Source organism: Epinephelus fuscoguttatus, linkage group LG9 (assembly GCF_011397635.1).
Source record: "Epinephelus fuscoguttatus linkage group LG9, E.fuscoguttatus.final_Chr_v1".
Classification (NCBI taxonomy): domain Eukaryota; kingdom Metazoa; phylum Chordata; class Actinopteri; order Perciformes; family Serranidae; genus Epinephelus; species Epinephelus fuscoguttatus.
In genome coordinates this window covers 7,416,526-7,438,936 of record NC_064760.1, presented here as the reverse complement: position 1 = coordinate 7,438,936, position 22,411 = coordinate 7,416,526, and the positions used below count along the sequence as shown (strand labels likewise).

Genomic DNA, 22,411 nt, shown 5'->3' with positions numbered 1-22,411 from the left:
CCAGAGCTCATGACCATGGGTGAGGGTTGGGACGTAGATGGACCAGCAAATCGAAAGCCCCTTTTTCACCATGACAGTCCAGCATAGCACCTGCATCACTGCAGATGCCGCACCAAACCGCCGATCCATCTCACACAGTTTTCCAGCAGAGAACCATGGCCTTAGATTTGGAGGTGCTGATTCTCATCTCGACCACTTCACACTTGGCTGCAAACCGCCCCAGTGCATGCTGGAGGTCACGGTGTGATGAAGCCAATAGAAACACATCATCTGCAAAAAGCTTAGATGTAATTCTGAGGTTCCCAAACCATACTCCTTCCTCCCCCGGCTGCGCCTCAAGATCCTGTCCATGAAAATCACGAACAGGATCAGTGCTAAGGGACACCCCTGGCAGAGGCCAATACCCACTGAGAACATGTTTGACTTTATGCCAAGTATGCAGACGCAGCTCTCACTTTGGTCAAACAAGGCCTGGATGGCCCACAGCAGTGACCCAGGTACCCCCGAAAACCGGCAGTACCGCCCACAAGGGACGCGGCTGTAAGCCTTCTCCAAGTCCACAAAACACATGTAGACTGGATGGGCAAACTCGACCCCTCCAGCAACCTCGCAAGGGTAAACAGGTGATCCACTGTTCCACGGCCAAGACAGAATGCGCATTGCTCCTCCTGAATCCTAGGTTTGACAGTTGGTCGGAGCCTCCTTTCTAGCACCCTGGAGTAAACTCTTTCCAGTTTTAAAACCAAAACTGTGTCTTCATCAGATCTATGTTAATTGACTTGTATAAACAGATTGCTGGGAACGCCCAACACCTCCAGTCTGGCATAGCCTTTAATCTCGTACCACTGCCAGGCTAAATCATTTGTCTACAAGGGTAGATCAACGATAATCCTTTTACGCCATTCAGCAGCAACAAGGCCTGTGAATGGCATCAGTAACAGATAACGCTCTTAACAAACAAAGCCCTGTTGAAAAACTGTCTTTACACAATCAGGTGGAGCATAAATTAATTTTGATTTCATTGCTTAGACAACTGATTTGGATATATCCATGTGCATGTGATTCTGTAGACTTGATTGTATTATGTGTTTGACATCATTTCTGTGGCTCTATTATTTTTCCAACATAACAGTACTGTGAGTTAATCCTCCAGGCAAGGAACCAAGGTACTTTCATGGTAGTTGAGGGTACAGACTTGAAAGCTCAACACATCTGAGTTTGCATTTTTGAAATTTGCAAAATGACTTACCATGGATCTCGGTCATGTATCTCTGTCACTCATTTAACCTCAGTGGAAAGTTACTCTGTGGGAAGAGGGAACAGAAACCACAGAAGATGAGAGTGTGCAGCCTCAGAGATGACCTCCTCTCTGTGATAACAAAACTTATCTGGTGAATTCTAGTTTGTTTGTTTGAATAATTTTGACCGAAAATTGCCTGAAATCTGAACTAAGGATGTGGACACAGAGGTCAAGATTTTTTTTCTGACTAATCAGAATTAAATTTTTGATGACATGAGCAAAAGGAACATCCTGTTTTCTGCCCAATAAATAACACTTGATAAGATTTCTTCTGTTGCTGTGTTTGTCATAAACCAGCAGTATCATTTTGATGTTTTTACCTTCTCTGACACAAGGCAAGTGCATATTTCTATTCCCAGCTTAGATTACTACATTTTATAATTCTACATGAGTTTTATTTAAAGTGCTTGTACGGATTATTATTGTTTTAAGATGACTTGATTTTGGCTCAGTCCTAAAATAATTTAAAGTCTTCATCTCAGCAATGTTTTTATTACTTAAGCAGGATTTTAATATAAATGTCAACTCTTTTGAGAGTCAGTACTTGTAAATATGACAGTTAAGCACAAAGAATTTATTTTCTGAGTTAGTGATACTGATTTAAAAATAAGGACTAATCTTTGGGTGGTACGGTGGTGCAGCGTGGGTTTCCTCCAGGTGCTCCAGCTTCCTCCCACAGTCCAAAGACATGCAGGTTAATCGGTGACTCTAAATTGTCCGTAGGTGTGAATGTGAGTGTGAATGGTTGTCTGTCTCTATGTGTCAGCCCTGCAATAGTCTGGTGACCTGTCCAGGGTGAACCCTGCCTCTCATGGACTAATCTGTTACATCTATAAGATAACAGTGTGGCTTTACAACATTTAAATTTCTCTTCTACAGGATAAACAGCGAGACCATTATGAGAATGGATCTAATGGAAATTGAGGACAACCCATATATAAATAAGAACCTCAGAATGGACGGTACAGTATCAACCTGAAAACATACACACAGACAGATTACTAAGAATATTAGATACAACTAACACAAAGAATAATCCATGATCTTGGACTGTTTCTTTTATGTTTAGGTTTCCAAACAACTCTGAGGGTGCTTCTATTGTATGTGTGTGTGTGTAATTGTAGAAATTGCCTTTCATTATTTTTGTTTCTCTATCTAGTAGATTTTCAGAAAAAAAAGAAGCCCTCAAAATGTGCGACAGTGTGTCTTGGATTACTGTGTGCTCTCCTGTTGGCTGGCAACATAGGACAGTTTGTCTACTGTGAGTAATTTATTTGTTATCACTAAAAATGTGAATAATGTGTTTAGCAACTGCCAGTTTTAATTTTTGATGTGCAAAATCCAATAATCTAAGCAAATATTTCTAATTTCTTTGCATTTCACAGATGAGATATTCAGCCATCTTGGGTCAGCAGACCCAACACAGGCCAGCTACAACACTGAAGAAGATCAACTGCAAAGCCGTTATGATGCTTTAACTGCAGAGAGAAAAGAGTTAGACGACAGACTGACTGACCTGACGAAAGAAAAAGACCAGTGGCAGCAAAGTTACAACAACTTAAAACAAGAGAGCGATCAGTTACAGACCAATCACAATAAACTGACAGCAAGTAAAGACCAGCTACAGACCAATTACAGCAACCTGCAAAGAGAAAAAGACCAGCTGCAGCAAAGTTACAACGACTTGAAACAAGACAAAGATCAGCTACAGATAAGCTATAATGACACGCAGAGGAATCTCGACAGGTTGCAGACAAATCACAATAAACTGACAGCAAGTAAAGACCAGCTACAGACCAATTACAGCAACCTGCAAAGAGAGAAAGACCAGCTGCAGCAAAGTTGTAATTCTGTGACGACTGAAAGAGACAAAGTTAAAGCCAGTTACAACAATCTGAAAAATGATAAAGACCAGTTACAAGCAAGTTACAACACCTTAAAACAAGAGAGCGATCAGTTACGGACCAGCTACAATGACATGCAGAGGAATCTTACGGGGCTACAGACTAATCGTGATACTCTGGCAGCAAGTAAAGACCAGTTTCAAACCAGATACAACAGCCTGCAAAGAGAAAAAGACCAGTTACAGACCAGATACAACAGCCTGCAAAGAGAAAAAGACCAGTTGCAGCAAAGTTGTAATTTTGTGACAACTGAAAGAGACAAAGTTAAGGCCAGTTTCAACACTCTGAAAAATGAGAAAGACCAGCTACAGACCAGATACAGTAACCTGCAAAGAGAAAAAGACCAGTTGCAGCAAAGTTGTAATTCTGTGACAACTGAAAGAGACAAAGTTAAGACCAGTTTCAACACTCTGAAAAGCGAGAAAGACCAGTTACAAGCAAGCTACAACACCTTGAAACAGGAGAGTGATCAGTTACGGACTAATCACAATAATCTGGCAGCGAGTAAAAACCAGTTACAGACCAGATACAACAGCCTGCAAAGAGAAAAAGACCAGTTGCAGCAAAGTTGTAATTCTGTGACAACTGAAAGAGACAAAGTTAAGGCCAGTTTCAACACTCTGAAAAATGAGAAAGACCAGTTACAGACCAGATACAACAGCCTGCAAAGAGAAAAAGACCAGTTGCAGCAAAGTTACAATTCTGTGACAACTGAAAGAGACAAAGTTAAGGCCAGTTTCAACACTCTGAAAAATGAGAAAGACCAGTTACAGACCAGATACAACAGCCTGCAAAGAGAAAAAGACCAGTTGCAGCAAAGTTACAATTCTGTGACAACTGAAAGAGACAAAGTTAAGACCAGTTTCAACACTCTGAAAAATGAGAAAGACCAATTACAAGCAAGTTACAACACCTTAAAACAAGAGAGCGATCAGTTACGGAAGCTGTTACTATATGTCAACTACGCGGAAATCCTGGACAGAAAGCAGAGAAGACTGCAAGTTAAGAGGAGCAGATCTGGTCATCATTGAGACCAAGGAGGAACAGGTGAGCAAAAGAAAGAAAGAAGAGAGATAAAAAAAAAAATGTTTTGGAACCAGGAACCCTCTTGCTGTGAGGTGACAATGCTAACCACTTTACCACCATGCCGCCGAATTTTGCACAGTAATTTTTTAATCATCCATGTCTTCTCACCGTGCTACGCCAACAGCAATTCGTCAGCAGTTTACTGAGAACAGGCCGAGATGCTTGGATTGGTCTGACTGACAGTCAATCAGAGGGGACATGGATGTGGGTGGATGGGACAGCCGTCACTACAACGTAAGTTTTTAAGTTTTAACTTTTTAACTGCCAGAGAGCATGACGTCAAATATCATTAGACCACTGGCAGTCTGTCTGTTACTTATGTTGCTGCCTGTCTTGGCCAGGACTTGATTGGCTTGACTTGGTTTTTCTGGTTAAATAAAGGTTAAATACATAAAATAAATGAAAAATATCAGGAAAACCCATCTTGGATGCAACAGGTTCATCCAAATCACATTTTACAAAAGCTTCCTGCTGTTACTTTGATCACTATTTAGGTTAATTGTAGAGTTCGTCAGTTGTTTTGTACTGTTACATACAATATGAAGGCAAGGAGCTGAGGAAGGGGGCGGAGTGAAGATTGTCCCTCGCTGCGGGGAGAGAGGTCCCTCTCCTCCACTCCACACTTCGACTTATTTTTATTGTGCCGTTGGTGGCTTGGAAAACCGCCCCTAACTGTGTCATATGGGCAGAAGGGAAGGTGGCTGCAGCTCAGCCTCTTTCCCCCTGTTCACCCTTCTCCCCATCTCCACACTTAGACTTTTTTTCACCCTGCCGACAGTGGAGCTTATATTCATGTGCCGATGGTGGCTTGGAAAACTGCCCCTAACTGTGTCACACGGGCAGAAGGCAAGGCGGCCGGTTCTATTTCTCCCTCTCTGGGAGCCGCGCAGCAGCCCACCGCATCCATCCATCCATCCCTCCCTCCCTCACGGCCCGGCCACACATACACCCCCGAAGCTCGGCTTTCTCCGCGGACAGAATGGTTTTATAGTAAGGGGAGGAGTAAAGGGAGGAGGGCAGGCTTTAGCATGGACGGTTAGTGACGTCATTCGCCTCGAAAAAGAATCATTCGCCTCCAATGTAATGTAATGTAAATTCAAATGTAGTAACCAGGTTTCAAGCTGTAGAGGGCGCTCCATACCACATTTTTAAAATAAAATATAGATTTTCAACAGTTTGCACTAAACTGTGAAGATTTTGAGCAGGATCAGTCAGTAACACTACGATACAACCAGAAACAATGATTGTCAGCTGAAAAAAATGGTTTTAGGGTGTAGTTACTCTTTAAAGGATTTATTTTGACCAAACCAGGGTCAGTGACGGTTTTTGTGAGTTTTATTTTATTTCTGTCATCTTTAAATAAAGCAGTTGGTGGCTCCTGGTCCAAAAATGGGTCGTGTGTTCATTCTGAATGGACCACAAGTGACTTGCAAACGTGTCAAGTTTGTAAAAAACGCACTTTATTTTGAAGTTTATTTTGAAACTAGCTCAACGACACGGCCAAACGCAAGTATGACGTTGAATGTATTGAACTGTGTGGACCTTGAACAAAGACCTAAGCCTGCTTGCATACTGCAAGCCTGTTTCTCGCTCACCACTGGACTTTTCAAATTTAAAAAAACTCTTGTTCCCATCAGTCACTGAAGCCCTTTTTACACAAAGATCGCACTATAGTGTTATTACTAGGTCCCTTCTTTATGCTGCCTTTGCATTTTTATGCAGAATCAAATGACGGCGGCATCACTTTGCTCCAGTGTGTGATAACAGACAGCATAGAGACAGAGCGCAATGCGTCATAATCTGAAAGCCATGCCTCCAAAGGGGAAAAGAGCCCCGCTTTCCCCTCCGCTTCTTCCCTCGTCCGCTGTCATTCTGCCTCCGCAGCCACGCCTTCAAGTCTCTACGACTGAATTGCTAGCTAGCTAGCTAAAATTATTAGCTATAGCTTGCTAATAATTAACTAATAATACGATGGCAAAGGATTATTTTAGCACACTATGCCTACCAGAGAGGCAACGGTATATTGATAAGCTTAATATTGCCGGTCTACCCCAGTGTCCCTTCTCCTTGCCTTGCTCGTCTTGGAAAAAACATGATGTTGAGATTAGTTTTTAAGAAGATGAGTATTTCGGCATCCTCAGCTATCAGCCTGCTCCTACTACTGGCACACCTGTTGTTCTGAGACATGTCTCTACATGCTGGCAGATGATAGAAGTGCTAGAGCGGACCGCTGGAATGGACTGCTTGAATCGTGGAGCACTGGGCACAATTATAACAGAAGTTGCATTCATACTGTCAATGCTTTAGCTTAACATACATAAATATAGTTAACTGTTACTATAAAAAATACATTTGAAGGATCTGACAAAGTGTTAGCTGCACACATAGGCATACCGAGTGTCAGGATCCCACAGTTTCTTCCCTGTTGAAGCCTCACATTTTATTGCCTGTATCCACTTTTGTGTTCTACAAGGTTACGTTTTTCTGCTCGGCAGCTGATAAAAGCTAAGCTCTGGGGTTTTATTGGCCGTGCAGCCCACCACACAGCAACGTTTCAGCATCTGGACTTAGGGAAAACTCAACAGGCTGGAAACGGAGGGGGAAAGTGCGAGGGGAAAGCGGGCCTCGTTTCTCCTTTGGGGGCGTGGCTTTCAGATTATGACACATTGCGCTCTGTCTCTATGCTGGCATCGTGTAATCAAAAGAGGCTTGATGGGCATGACGTTTAACACAACATCGACCTTTAGTGTGACATATGACATACGCATCGACAGCGCTTTATAAACAATAAAAATAGGATTAACATGACAATGACGATCATTTACCTTCTCTGCTATGTGGTGGTTGATCTCGTCCTCCGCTCTGAGGGTAGGGAGCTCCTGAATCTCATTGTTTTCTTTTTGGCCACTTCTCTTCGAGTTAGCCGCTAACTGCTGCTGCTTTTTAAGTCTCCAAAAACTTGAAAACATCACATCTGTCCTGCCTGTGGCCCCATCCTGCCGGCAGTCCTGTCATACACACACCATTTTGGTGCTATTAATACCTTTCTTGGTGGATTAAAAGCGAGACAACTCTGTCCCCCCCATTCTGTGCTTGAACCTAAGACATAAAAACAAGGGAAAATAGGGTCTAGGTAAAAAAAAAATATATACAGACTTTACCCTTTAGATCAAAAGAAACACTGGATTACAGTTCTTTCAGTCACAGTTTGGGTCAGAAACATCAGACAAAGCAGCTGAGAAACAAAATCTGAAATCGTAAACTAAATTGTTTCCGTCTCTGTCATCTTGTTTGTCAGGTTCTGGGCGGAAAACCAGCCCAACAGCTACGTCTGGGAGCAGGACTGTGCAAAAGCTATGCAGGACTCAGACGGACGATGGAATGATTATGGCTGTTTTCATCAACAGTACTTCATATGTGAACAATAACATCACAATTATTCACACAGACAATGATGGTCTGTGGCTTTGGTCTTTGATTCTTACATACAGTACAGGCCAAAAGTTTGGACACACCTTCTCATTCAATGCGTTTTCTTTATTTTCATGACTATTTACATTGTAGATTCTCACTGAAGCCATCAAAACTATGAATGAACACATGTGGAGTTATGTACTTAACAAAAAAAGGTGAAATAACTGAAAACATGTTTTATATTCTAGTTTCTTCAAAATAGCCACCCTTTGCTCTGATTACTGCTTTGCACACTCTTGGCATTCTCTCCATGAGCTTCAAGAGGTAGTCACCTGAAATGGTTTTCCAACAGTCTTGAAGGAGTTCCCAGAGGTGTTTAGCACTTGTTGGCCCCTTTGCCTTCACTCTGCGGTCCAGCTCACCCCAAACCATCTCGATTGGGTTCAGGTCCGGTGACTGTGGAGGCCAGGTCATCTGCCGCAGCACTCCATCACTCTCCTTCTTGGTCAAATAGCCCTTACACAGCCTGGAGGTGTGTTTGGGGTCATTGTCCTGTTGAAAAATAAATGATCGTCCAACTAAACGCAAACCGGATGGGATGGCATGTTGCTGCAGGATGCTGTGGTAGCCATGCTGGTTCAGTGTGCCTTCAATTTTGAATAAATCCCCAACAGTGTCACCAGCAAAACACCCCCACACCATCACACCTCCTCCTCCATGCTTCACAGTGGGAACCAGGCATGTGGAATCCATCCGTTCACCTTTTCTGCGTCTCACAAAGACACGGCGGTTGGAACCAAAGATCTCAAATTTGGACTCATCAGACCAAAGCACAGATTTCCACTGGTCTAATGTCCATTCCTTGTGTTTCTTGGCCCAAACAAATCTCTTCTGCTTGTTGCCTCTCCTTAGCAGTGGTTTCCTAGCAGCTATTTGACCATGAAGGCCTGATTCGCGCAGTCTCCTCTTAACAGTTGTTCTAGAGATGGGTCTGCTGCTAGAACTCTGTGTGGCATTCATCTGGTCTCTGATCTGAGCGATTTCTGAGGCTGGTGACTCGGATGAACTTATCCTCAGAAGCAGAGGTGACTCTTGGTCTTCCTTTCCTGGGTCGGTCCTCATGTGTGCCAGTTTCGTAGTAGCGCTTGATGGTTTTTGCGACTCCACTTGGGGACACATTTAAAGTGTTTGCAATTTTCCGGACTGACTGACCTTCATTTCTTAAAGTAATGATGGCCACTCGTTTTTCTTTAGTTAGCTGATTGGTTCTTGCCATAATATGAATTTTAACAGTTGTCCAATAGGGCTGTCGGCTGTGTATTAACCTGACTTCTGCACAACACAACTGATGGTCCCAACCCCATTGATAAAGCAAGAAATTCCACTAATTAACCCTGATAAGGCACACCTGTGAAGTGGAAACCATTTCAGGTGACTACCTCTTGAAGCTCATGGAGAGAATGCCAAGAGCGTGCAAAGCAGTAATCAGAGCAAAGGGTGGCTATTTTGAAGAAACTAGAATATAAAACATGTTTTCAGTTATTTCACCTTTTTTTGTTAAGTACATAACTCCACATGTGTTCATTCATAGTTTTGATGCCTTCAGTGAGAATCTACAATGTAAATAGTCATGAAAATAAAGAAAATGCATTGAATGAGAAGGTGTGTCCAAACTTTTGGCCTGTACTGTATATCTTAAATGTGTAAATATGGTGACATTATATATGTGTTTGTTGTCAACGATGACTTGATACTACTATTAATATCATTCCCTCATTATCATTAAAAACAGACACTGTAGTATATTTTGAGTCAGTGTTGGTTTCAAGTTTCAATTGTAGTAATAAAACATTTGTTCAACCAATAATAACCTGTCTGTTTTCATTCCTTTAAGGGCCATTCAGACTTATGGTATTGATTCTGTAATACCATGATACAGTTCTGAGACAGTTATCATAACATGAAAATCTCATAGCGTTGAAACCCTTCGTAGAACTATGTCTACGCCTAATGTCTAGTACTCTGTAGTCTCTATATACAGACACTACATTCAGTGAATGTAGGCTGTAGGCAAACCCCGGAGATCTTGCCTCCCGAAGAAGAGCAGAAGAGCCCTGGTTTCCGGTTGTAGGCTGTTTGTAGTCCGCGTGATATTGACCAATCACGTTTAAGCCGGCTGCAGTTGTTGCCAGGTTAAACAGTCCGTGCAGTGAACTAATGAGGCGGAAGATAATTAGCATCACTGCAAACTCTGAATCCATCGCAATGGTTTAGCATATTTACTTATATATAAATGGATGTCGGAAACAGAAATTCGCCTCCTCCGCCCAAATCAAACCGGAATGCCAAAAAATCGGGAGTCTGCCCCCAGACGCCGAATACAGCCGATGGGTTCCAAGAATGAGTACTCTGTAACAGTAATCTGTGTCTTTAGCATAGCTTTGGACATGTTTGCATATTACCATATTTGTTTATATATGAACATATATTAAACATAACGTATGTTACAGAGCATATATACATAAAAATTTACATTGTATTAATAATTTATTGTATCTCTGTGTAATGACGACATGATGCCGGCACAAATGAGTTCCCGTCTCTGGATTTTCCCGCAGAAATTCACTGTTGTCTTTGATGTGTGTGTGTGTTATTAGCTGGCATAATTGGATTAATTATCGAGGGGAACGATCTTCTCTTCCCTGGGTACTCGGAGGCTAACTTTCTACAACAGATTGTGATGATTTGGGTCCCATCTGGATGATGAAATGTGGAGAAAAATTTTGTTTAATGCAAAGAAAATTACACATCCTAACAAATCCTGTGAGACCTAATATAAGATTATTCACGGACTGCATGTAACCCCAGCTGTTCAATGTAAATATGATCCTTTGTGCATCATTGTGTCACAAATGTAAAAATAGCTGTGGTGCTAATAATCATCTCATGTGGTCGTGCCCTAAAATGATCAATTTCTGGCTCTCAGTCCAAAGAGAGATTAAGAAAATATTTGGGATTGATGTACCTCTAAACCCACATCATTTTGTACTGGGAGAAGATTCCAGCTACAGATACATTCTTAAAATAGCTTTGTATGCTGCACGTGTTACGGTTTTGCAGAAATGGTTTGATGAAGAGCCCCCGGACATCATGATGTGGTATGTCAAACTTATGTCCATCTTGTCATCAGAACATATGTGCTGAGGGAAACTCTGGAGGTTTTTGTCAGAGACTGGGCCTTTAACTGTTAGTAAACAGTATGATGTTTTTTGGTGGGCAGGGCTTAGCTGGAGGCAAAACAGTTCTCCACAGACATTAGCTAATGCTAGCTAGTAAGTTGTGTTGGCTTGTTTTAGACAATGGAGGAAGATGATGTGAGTGGTGTGTTCAGAAATACTCATTCTGAGACCATTTGTAAATTCGGAGCGCTGTCTGAATGTACTCCCAGATAGCACACATACATCTGGCCAACATCAGCCCGATGTATCAAGTTTAGATCGTTAAGAGGTAGCAGGGAGAGCGTTTGTTCATTGCCAATACGTCGGCGAGACGTCGGCCTTTAATCGAAAATGACCACCACACAACGTTCAAACGATCAATAAAAGAAGCTGTGCTCAGTGGGTGCTCCTTCTATATTAATATTCATATGCTTCGTTAAGGGGGCGGCACGGTGGTGTGGTGGTTAGCATCCTCGGCTCACAGCAAGAGGGTTGCCGGTTCGATCCTGGACGTGGGAGCCCTTCTGTGCGGAGTTTGCATGTTTTCCCCGTGTCAACGTGGGTTTCCTCCAGGTGCTCCAGCTTCCTCCCACAGTCCAAAGACATGCAGGTTAATTGGTGACTCTAAATTGTCCGTAGGTGTGAATGTGAGTGTGAATGGTTGTTTGTCTCTATGTGTCAGCCCTGTGATAGTCTGGCGACCTGTCCAGGGTGTACTCTGCCTCTCACCCAGTGTCAGCTGGGATAGGCTCCAGCCCCCCCCGCGACCCTCAAGAGGATGAAGCGGTTAGAAGATGAATGAATGAATGAATGAATGCTTCGTTAACTAAGACCTTTATTCATTTAGGTCGGACCTTTCAAACTACAAATATTTCACCATCCAATGTGAGAAATCAAAGTTAACATTCAAAAATAGCTAACTGCTACCCTATTTCGTGTGTAAGTTTACACAATGAAGAGACAAAAGTAAATTTGAGAAACTTTATTTTCAAATTTCAAAAAAACAAATCCCAACTTCACCACTGTATTTTTTTTATTTATCTATTTATTTTTTAGCATTTTAGCTGTCTTTTAGCCAGAACTCAAACCCAAAACGAGTGCTCACAATAACCAGATAAGCAGACAACGTCAACTAGGGAAAATAAAATGAAGACACCACAGATGTAGCATGTTAGCTAACATGAGCTAAACTAGCTAACAGCAAACGGAAGATAACTTTAGCTGGTGGGGACCTGTGCTAAGCTATACACCCAGTCGTGCCTCACCACTCACCAGGAACCTCTTTTAACAGTCACAGAATAAACAACATTGCTATTTTCTGCCAATTCTGCCCGAAGCTTGTCAGATGATATAAATTAAGGGCCGATGTGTTGGACAGATGTTTGTGTGCTATCTGGGCTTTTTGGTTATCGAGAGCACCGCACACAGAGCAGCAGAGCGCCGAGTGAAGTGAATGTGTGATTAACTTAACCATTTGTTAATTCATCTAGAAATATAACGCTCTGTTTCTTCCACCAACAGGGCTCTCATTTTAGTGTAGAGCGTCAGACTGAATTTACCAACACACCATGTCAGGTCACTCACTCTCCGGGACCGCCAATGTTACTTGAATAAGTAAACACTGACCAACGGGACCAGACTGGCCGACCCGTATGCTCTCATTCAGTGGATGGATGATGTCACAGGAAGCCAATCTTACAAAGGAGGACCACATTTGAACAGTTTCCTCCAGTTTGTTTTGCTATGGAAGCTAACGTTAGCTAATGCGCTACAAAGTTAGCGTTCCAGAGAAATCCAATATTCCTCTTAATCCCTCCCCAGTTTCTGATGAGGTGGACATGATAACCCTTAATACACACAACGTTATTCATCTCTAAAACAGGAATACTTTGCGCTGCACATGATGATGGCCTCCGTCCAGTCCTTTGGTCTTATCACATTTAACCATCTTTGTTTTTGTTGACGGGCAGTGGCGGCTGGTTTTGAGCCATGACTCCTTCTATTCTGGCTCCCAATAACACAACAAGTGTTTGTTCTGACTTTGTGGTTACGATTAGGTTTGTCTTCATTGTGGGTTTTTGTATTGCATCACCCTGCTATTGTTTGAATTAAAAAAAAATTGAAAGAAAAAAAGGACTGTGACATGTGGTGGAAATGTATTTTGTTTTAACTAAAATGGATTCCACCTGTCTCTGGGAATATAGAGGGAACTATACAAAAAAAATGAAATCCAGTCACACTGATGACATTCATTCTGTGTGTGGAGGAACAGTAGAAGTTAAAGCCATCTTTGCTTTAGATGTTTTTTGTTCCTTTACTGTTCTTCGTCCGGTTAACCTTAAATATAGTGTGTTTCAGGTATCTGGATAAAGCAGCCTAAAGATCCACTCAAAACTATTATGTCTAGTAGCATAGATGCTTTTATAAATATGTCCACACTTTTCTTATGTTATGAAAAATTAAAAAGTACATATAAGAACTGCAGTATTACAGTTTATATTTCGTCACATAAAGTAAAGAGAAATCACTTTAAAATGTTTAATATGGCCACTCAGTTTGCTCTTGTGTTGCTATGCACTGTAAACCTAATTTATTTAACTCTATTAGGTCACATGCAACACCCTTTTTACTGTTTTTAAAACCCTTTTTTTCTGCTCTGTGAGTCTAACCAGACCAACATGTCTGCTTCAAGCTCCTTGATCTTTTATTTTTAGTCAGGCGGCCCAAAGCAAAACCTCATCACCCGCCTACGTCCCGGGGGGGGAGCCCCATCTCACCACCCGACCACAGATGGTTTGGATCGGACTCATCTCTGAGGGGAATGAAAAGGCTTAAGTCCAATTAATGGTTGAGATGCCCCCTTCAAGAGCAGCCGCACTCAATGCAACCGCCACCACACCCAAAATGAGCCACATGCCAGAGCATGGTGTCTCTGCCCGCTAAATACATCTGCCCTGTATACGGCTCACATGGTAGTGATTCTAGGACGTGCTGCGTCTTCGCCTGACGCTGTGTTATGTAACATGTAGTCTGGTGCAGCTTCAGGGAGAATTATCAGCACTGTGTGTGTGTTAGTGTGTTATTGTCATCTGTCGCAGCGGGGTGACGAGCCGAGGTGGACGCAGTAGGAGCAACACCTGTAGGATATGATGCAACACAACGCAACAGCTCTGCAATAAATACAACCCGTCCTACTTTGTGTTCACTTTCTGTTGCTCTTCATCAAAAAGACACTGATTTAAGTCTTCAGTTATTTTGGAGGCTGAGGTTGTTTTTGTACGGTTGTAATTAACACAAGGTGGGAGTGCTAGTTTTATTGTGTTTTATCTTTTGTGTGTGTGTGTGTGTGTGTGTGTGTGTGTGTGTGTGTGTGCTTTATCTTGGTTGTTTTTATTGTGCCTGGTTTTACTGCTTTATTTTATAATCATATGGTTGTTGTGATTTTAGTAAATTTTGATTCCCCTGTGGTCCCGCTTCATTAGTGCCAAAGAACCTGCACCTGGCAGAAAGTCTTTTACAGATGGACAATGCAGCCACCCAACCAGATAAGACAGTGTTGGATAGCAACCAATGAGGTTGCGGAGAGGGGAGGGCTTCAGCGACAAAGGTGCAGACATACAGAGGCCAGGTGTGTCGGATCGGGGAGGACAGCCAGAGAGAAAAGCCGAGAGGATGTCTCGAGGGAGCACTCAAACTGGCACAGAGGAAGCAGCACCAGGGGACAGCAGCGAGACGGCGCCGTGTTGGAAGCAGCACAGCGGTCGGCAGTCTATCCATTGGTGGTCCACCGAGAGAAGCTGGTGCAGAGCAGTGACCAGCGGCCATAGCACCATGGCGTCTTAGCTATCACGTGAGTATCTTCCACCTTGACATGTGACTGCCAGCTGTCTTTAATACAGGTTGCCCGTGCACGTGCGGGCTTCTGACGCGGAGGAGTGGAGCTACGGCACCACAATGCCGTCTTGGCCAGAGCCTTCTGCCAGATAACTCTGCTGAACTTGATTGTTTTATTCTTCGTGCTGCTTCCTCGGACATATTCAAGAACAATTATACCTGGGCCTTTAATATCTTTTATGATTATTGTTTTGTTTTTAGAAAATAGTATTTTAATGTATCGTCTTTAAGGCCATGTTTACACAAAAACAACCCACTGACGGACGATGAGGTGGAGTTGCTACAGTAAAGCTACACTTTGCCGGAGAAGCGTTGATGATTTCAACATTGTGAGCCGCACAAACAGAGCTCGGGAGTCCGCCATTGTTGTTGTGATGGTCAACTTTCTCGCGCATGCCGAGTGACTGGAACCGTAATGACCACGTGCGTAAAGTCTCTCGGTTGAAATCATTGTTGTATAAACAGGACCCAAGGGTCTTATTTACACCACTAGTGGATTTTTAATACTGTAACTATTTTCATTTTTGTAATAAAATTTTTTTTTTTAGCTTAACCTGGACTCTGTGGTTATTTCAGTGTTGCTCTCCACCCGATTTGAAAATCTACTACTGTAGGTTTTCTCCTATCTTAAATTATACTTTGTCCAACTTCTACCCTCACTGTAATTTTATGCATTTTTTGTTTTTACCCATTGCAGTTTGCCACATTTACAGCATTAATAATTTATTCTGCTCAGTTTGACATTCCCAATCCTCCTGTACTGTGTTGAGTTTTTTTTAAGTATTAAAAAAGAAAAGAGTGGCAGTTTTCCACATTTTGCTGTCAGAGTCGTGACTACAGAAAATCAATTCAATCATCAATTGAGAAAAGCTTAAAGTCAAGGACATTGTTGTTTATGAGCATGAAAGTTCAGCCTTGATTGAAACAATTTGTCCTGCGTTTTACAGACATATGCGTGTACCAGCTTCTTTGTTATTCTGTGTATAGTTGTATTTTTTGTACATTATGTTCTGCTGTCATACACTGGTGTTTGAGGATGTTGTGATTAGTATAATACTCATAGGACAGGTCATTGTGGTTTGGGAGTCAGGCCTCAGCTCCTCAGAGATGATCTCATCTAATTAGTGGCACCAGCTGACTGATTCATCACACCTGGTAGGAATCTGTCTGTGTCTGCACCTGTCTGTGAAGCACTCATGTCAGGAGCAGTTTGCTGCTCACTTTTTAAAAATTATCTGTTGCACTTTCAGCGCCCTTTTAAATAAACTGACATTTTTGGCACTGATCTCAGACTGTGAACATTATATGTGGCTGTCCAGCCCAGTTGCATTGGTGTGCAGGTATCTCTTCTGCCGACCTGTCTTGGTTGTCCATTGTACCAACACACCAAAGATAAACTTTTTGTTGCCCTACGTAGGCAACTGAACAGTGTGGCTAAACAGCATTGTCAGGACATGACTCAGAACTATATGAAATATCATAAAAATGCCAGAATACACTGGAGGCTGCATTAATAAAACAGCACACATGACAGGAAACAAAAACAAATAACATTCGAACCCATCCTTTTACATTTCTATCAAAATCATATTGTTTTGTTGCAGAGTCAATTTTTTAGCATTTTAATATACTAGTCCATACCCATTGGTAGCTTTGTCATTTTCTACCTATGCCTATGACTGACCACGTCAGTGAGTAGAAAAACGTGGGACAGACAGAATGACTGACTGACAGAATGACACACTGACAGTGTCCGTGATTATGTACAGCATACCATACCATGACTTAGTCATACCAAAAATTAGACAAAAAACACCAACATTGGTCCACAGGGGGAGCCACAGCGATCGGTCACATTTTAGCCATTTTAAGCATTTTTCTGTTGTTATAGCGCCACCCAGTTGCCAATTAGAGTTAAATTTCTCCAGTCACCTCGAGGCGTCCTGTTCTACATATCTACCAAGTTTAGTAAAAATCCATATGGCGGTTAGGCCTAGATAAGAAATTAGCTCTCTAGCGCCCCCATTTTGTTTGATTATGTGTGGTCATATGCCTACAAAGTTGCGTGGTGATGGGTGAAACCCTTGAGATGTTCTACACCTTTATGTGATGAGCCACGCCCTCCGCAATATTCATTGCCTTATAGAAGCTCAGTTTTAGTAAGTTTTCCAACTTTTGCCAAGAGGGAACTTTAGATATTGGTCCCTAGATTATGTTCACCCAGTTTCATGCAGATCGCTCAAACTTCCTAGGAAGAGATCCATTTGAAGTGTTTTTCAAAAAGTTCAAAATGGCAGAAAATCTATATAACCGGAAGTTATGGGTTCTTGAGGCAAATGTGTTCCTCATGAGGAGAGGCATCTCTGTGCAAAGTTTCATGTCTCTACGACATACGGGGCATAAGATATGCCCATTCAAAGTTTGCCATTTCAATGGGTTGCTATAGCGCCCCCCTTTGGCCAATTGATGTAATATTGCTTCATTCACATCCTCCCATGACCCTCTGCCACTGTGCCAAATTTCACATGGATTGACCAAGTCAGTGAGGAGAAAAACGTGGAACAGACACACCCACAGACAGACCCACAGACAGAGTTTTCGTCATCATATAGTAAGATGTACTAATAAATGCATAGCTGATCATTAGTGTGTGACCTTTGCACCCATTCTTTTATGTTTCTAAGAAAATATTCATATTTTAAGTTGCAGAGAGCAAAATAACGCCATCTTAGGTTTCATTTACTTTTTAAAGTCTGCATCACATTGTTAAATGTGTACATAATAGTGATGTCATTGCTCGCATATATAGCTCTGGTCAGCAAAGCAGCCATCATCATTCCATCCTCCCACTCCCGGTGATTCCTGGACAATTTCTCCACAGTCCTGTTCCCCGCCATGACTGTTGGGCTGGTCTTTCTGCCAGTGCCTGATGATCAACATCACAGAAACATAAATGCATTTTACAGCTCACAGATTTTGTTTCTCAGCAGCTCTCATCTGTTTGTAAAAGGACTGTAACCAGATTTTTCTTTCAAGTATCGATTGCAAATAAATTGTGCTATGTATACTCCTCATGTCATCTGTAATATTGTTTTAACCACGCCCACCCCCATCCCTACGTGTTTTAAAAAACACCCACACAATATTATGAATTTCGCTGACTCTATGAGTTCTCACTACAGTTGATTGTTGAGGTGTGTTTAGGTGAGTACAGGTATTCATAATGCATTATAAGCCCCATCAGTTAACCTTAGGTAAAATTATTCTCATGTGTCATCTTGCTTCAACAAAATACAAAATTAAAATCACCGCTGATAGTTTACATTAGTTACTGAATAACTGAAGGGTGTTTTACAAGTTACCGACATGCATAAAAGAAGACAATAAGAGGATCTAAACTGAAAAAGAAATCAAATATTAAAGAGAGAAAAGATGGTTAACGAACCTGTGCAGTAGTTGTGTCCCCTAATGTGATGATCCTAAACTTGTTCCCCCAGTGTTAAACAGGTGATTACCGCCCTGTAATTGAGCATTCTGTTGGATAAAACTTACGTCGTGTTGACCAGGGTCCCGTCCACCCACATCCACGTCCCCTCTTTACGACTGTCAGTCATGCCGATCCAGGCGTTGAGGCCTGATGGCATGATCCCATTGACAAATGCCTGTTAGTGTAGCACAAAGAGAATACAGGAAAGATTCAAACGTCATTAAAAAAAGTTCTCCCTGTCAAACCTTTGTATTCAATTCTCCAATACATTTTTAAGATCTCCCAGTTTATTCCTTCTCTTTATATTTCCACCTGTTCTTCGCTGCTTTTTATGGTGACCAGATCTGCTCCCACAGCGCTGCAGGCGTCTCTGCTTGCCGTCCAGTTTTTCTTCTCGGTTGAAACAATGTAACAGTTGTCACCGAACTTCGTCCAGCCGGTCTGACAGGGCAAGCCTGCAAACAGAAAACATGAAGACGAACATCCATCCATCAATTTTCATCCACTTATCTGGGGCTGGGTCTTGGATTTAAAGGTGTTCCAAGGCCAGACGAGATATATAATCCCTCCAGCGTGTTCTGGGTCTACCCCGAGGCCTCCAACCAGTGGGACGCGCCCAGAACACCTCCAACATGAGGCGCCCAGGAGGATCCAGATCAGATGCCCGAACCACCTCAACTGACCCCTTTCAACGTGAAGGAGCAGTGGATCTACTCCGAGCTCCCTCCAGATGTCCAAGCTCCTCACCCGCTCTCTAAGGTTTAGCCCAGCCACCCCACGGAGGAAACTCATTTCAGCCACTTGTATCAGCAACCTCATTCTTTCGGTCACTACCCAGAGCTCATGACCATAGGTGAGGGTTGGGACATAGATGGACCAGTAAATCAGAAGCTTCACCTTCCGGCTCAGCTCCCTCTTCACCACGACATAGCATAGCACCTGCATGACTGCAGAAGCTGCACCAAACCGCCGATCGATCTCACGCTCCATTCTGCCCTCACTCGTGAACAAGACCCCTAAGTACTTGAACTCCTTTGCTTGAGGGAGTAACTCTTTCACAACGCTGAGGGGGTAATTAACCAGTTTCTGGCAGAGAACCATGGCCTCAGATTTGGAGGTGTTGACTTTCATCCTGACTGCTTTACACTTGGCTGCAAACCGCCCCAGTGCATGCTGGAGGTCACGGTATGATGAAGCCAACAGAACCACATCAGCAGCAGAGACGCACTTCTAATGTCCCCAAACCGGACCCCCCCCCATCAGGATCACAAACAGGATCAGAGACAAGGGACAACCCTGGCGGAGGCTAAGACCCACCAAGAACGTGTTTGATTTTGCGCCGAATATGCGGATGAAGCTCACACTTCGATCATACAGGGACCGGATGGCTAATAGCAGTGAGCGTGGTGCCCCGTAGTCCTGCAGTACCCCCCATAACTCCCCCAGTGATACGGTCGTAAGCTTTCTCCATATCCACAAAACACATGTAAACCAAAACTCCAACGACACCTCCAGCAGCCACGCAAGCGTAAAAAGGTGGTCGGACAAAATATCATATAAACGCCAGGAGTACCAAATGACTGATTGCAACTGATTACTAGAGGAATCTAACTTTTATAAGAGGCATCTTACTTCTTACTTGAACCGCCGTCCTCAACATCTTGTTCTGGAAGTGTGTGGTCATGTTGAGGCAACTTGATGCCAATTCAATGTAACTGGTCTGTAACTGCTGTTTCTCCTGCCGCAGAGTTTTATCACTGGTTTGCAGTTGTTCTTTGTCTCTCTGCAGCTGGTCTTTTTCTCTGGTCAGGTCACTCAGTCTGGCCTCCAACTGTTTTCGGTTTGCAGTTAGAGCATCATAACTGCTCTGCAGGCGTTCTGCCGACGAGCGGTGGCTGGCATCTGTAAAATGTAGAAGAAATTAAAAATATTTGCTCAGATCATTTGGAATTTTTGTTTCAGTTACGTTTCTTATGTTATCAGCTGGTTTGTCAAACATTAAAGGCCAGTTGGCAGTTGCTGGATAAATATGACTTACAGTAGACAAGCTGTCCTATGTTACCAGCCAGCAGGACAGCACACAGTACGCCGAGACATACAGTCACATATCTAGAGGTCAGCTTTTTTTTCTGGCAATCCACCGTGTCAAAAGGCGAAATCCTTTTTCTCTGGACGGGCGTGTCAGTGTGGACCAGGGTGAGTGCCGGTGTTTCACCTTTAGGAACCAAAGACAAAGTAAACAGACGTGTGTCGCCTCCATATGATGGGCAGACAGCATGGACCACATTAACCACAATCACAGGCAATACTTTTTATGCAAGATTTGATTGGTTGTAAGGAAATAAGTATCCTGTCGAATAAATTCAAAGTTAGAAGGTACCATGCAAAAGGTATAAAATATAAACCTCTCCTATTTGATACCAGCTTGATACTGTACCTTCAGTGACCACGCCGTCCAGTGTGAGTTTCTTATCTACACACGTGTCATCCAGTGTGAGTTTCTTATCTACACACGTGTCATCAGTGTCCATTAAATCCATTCTGATAATGGTCTCACTGGTTTTCCTGTAAAGATGAGACACTTATAGATGTTTGTTAAGTCACAAATACATCATTATAACTATTAAGGCTTTTTTTTACACCCCTTTTTGAATCTGTATTTGTTAAAATGCTCCAATTAAATATTTTTGAGTGCTTATTTGTACTTTGGACTGATTTTTATTTACAAGTAGTGATTCTAGTCAGATGTGACATTTACATGAAATCAAGGATAGAACTTGAATTCATTTGTGTTTTGCCTTTTGAGCATGCACCAAATGAAGCTTGCTTAATTTAATGCAATATTTATTTATTCGTAAGTATGTTACCATCAATTTTTTGAGTCTGGAGTAAAATGTAAATTAAAATCCTGTTAAATCACACCATATCTGGCAACCCTTTCATTTTTAATGTTTTGTTGTTTATTTAATTTTATTTTATTTCTATAACTATTTATCAATTTACTTTATTTTTATATTGTTTTAAATGGAACGATAAATACAATATGTTTTATTTGTAAATATTATATTTTGCAAACTTGTGTTTTGCCTTTAATTAAAATAATTTAAACTGCACTGTATATATAACTGGACTGCAGAACATTTACTTAGTTTAATATTCAATAATCTAATGATGCACGTACCTTGGATCAGAGAGGGTTAAAGAAGTCCGTATCAGGAGAACTGTTTTGTAAAAGAGAATGTTAATGCAGCATTATTATATACTGTGCAGAAAACAGGATGCTTCTTTTGTCCATGTCATCAAAATGTTTGACTTAGCTCTGATTGGTCTGCAAAAAATATCTATACAAATATATCAAATGACCACACTCTCAGTTTAGACTTCAGGCAAGTTTCGATCCAAATTATAAAAGGAAACTAGAACTGGATATAAACAACCTCAAGTGTTTTTTTCAAGTGGTTTTCTATTCCTCTCTGGTTTCTGTTCCCTTTTCTTGCAAATTAACTTCCCACTGAGGTTAAATAAGTGACAGTGTTACATGACTGGGAGTCAGGAAAGGCCATATTGCGTAAATCAAAATGTTTGAATTATTGACCAAGGAGAACAAGGTGGCTCTGACCATCTTTCCCCCTCAGTATTTTGGTCAAGAAGCATTTATCGTCCACAGAACGAGGCTGCACGCCCACATTTTCAGAACAAAGTAAAACAGGCTGCAGTGAGAGTCTCTCTCCATGGGATATTTAAAAATAACAGCTTTGTGCATTTAGTCCTTCTCAGGCAAGCTCAGGGGTTTAGTGTTGCTGTAGCCCACAGGAACGACACTCCACAACACTTTTTTTTTCTCCAAGTGAGGATTAGAATATATGCAGTTCACATAATACGGTCGAAATTAATAAATATTTTTAAACACTTGAAGATCAACTCATTACTTAAAAATATGCCATATGAAAACTACAGTAATGGTCAAAGTTGTCACAGTGAAATTTAAGGTGTGCTGATGGATTCATGTCGTCACCTCATGCACTGAGTAACATTACAGGTTAATGTTCCACCTTAAAAGTTGCCGGCAGTCGGCCCAGTGAATGAAGTTATTTTTTCTCAGACTCCA

General features: G+C 42.0%; 2 protein-coding genes across 2 annotated transcripts; one reads left to right on the top strand and one right to left on the bottom strand.

The window, feature by feature from the left end:
- The first annotated feature begins 1,523 nt into the window (after positions 1–1,523).
- On the top strand, positions 1,524–7,850 carry LOC125894202 (CD209 antigen-like). Its single transcript, XM_049585458.1, has 7 exons — positions 1,524–1,635; positions 2,180–2,262; positions 2,460–2,561; positions 2,686–3,994; positions 4,131–4,251; positions 4,415–4,524; positions 7,589–7,850. Exons 2-7 carry the CDS (start codon positions 2,199–2,201, stop codon positions 7,716–7,718), a joined length of 1,836 nt encoding a protein of 611 aa, XP_049441415.1. The 5' UTR covers positions 1,524–1,635; positions 2,180–2,198; the 3' UTR covers positions 7,719–7,850.
- Positions 7,851–11,939: 4,089 nt separating this feature from the next.
- On the bottom strand, positions 11,940–21,688 carry LOC125894191 (CD209 antigen-like). Its single transcript, XM_049585439.1, has 7 exons — positions 21,485–21,688; positions 20,741–20,868; positions 20,342–20,518; positions 19,936–20,205; positions 18,616–18,758; positions 18,369–18,478; positions 11,940–17,742 (listed from the first exon to the last, which is right to left on the bottom strand). Exons 2-7 carry the CDS (start codon positions 20,841–20,843, stop codon positions 17,607–17,609), a joined length of 939 nt encoding a protein of 312 aa, XP_049441396.1. The 5' UTR covers positions 20,844–20,868; positions 21,485–21,688; the 3' UTR covers positions 11,940–17,606.
- Positions 21,689–22,411: the final 723 nt, after the last annotated feature.

What these genes read in the sequence shown, in the direction of transcription:
- LOC125894202 (XM_049585458.1), top strand. Translation starts at nt 2,199, where the DNA reads ATGAGAATGGATCTAATGGAAATTGAGGACAACCCATATATAAATAAG. An exon ending in TAAGAACCTCAGAATGGACG is followed by an intron (nt 2,263 to 2,459) that starts GTACAGTATCAA and finishes TTCTCTATCTAG; the next exon opens with TAGATTTTCAGAAAAAAAAG. An exon ending in CATAGGACAGTTTGTCTACT is followed by an intron (nt 2,562 to 2,685) that starts GTGAGTAATTTA and finishes TGCATTTCACAG; the next exon opens with ATGAGATATTCAGCCATCTT.
- LOC125894191 (XM_049585439.1), bottom strand. Translation starts at nt 20,843, where the DNA reads ATGGATTTAATGGACACTGATGACACGTGTGTAGATAAGAAACTCACA. An exon ending in CATAGGACAGCTTGTCTACT is followed by an intron (nt 20,206 to 20,341) that starts GTAAGTCATATT and finishes TACATTTTACAG; the next exon opens with ATGCCAGCCACCGCTCGTCG. An exon ending in GGGACCCTGGTCAACACGAC is followed by an intron (nt 17,743 to 18,368) that starts GTAAGTTTTATC and finishes GTTGATCATCAG; the next exon opens with GCACTGGCAGAAAGACCAGC.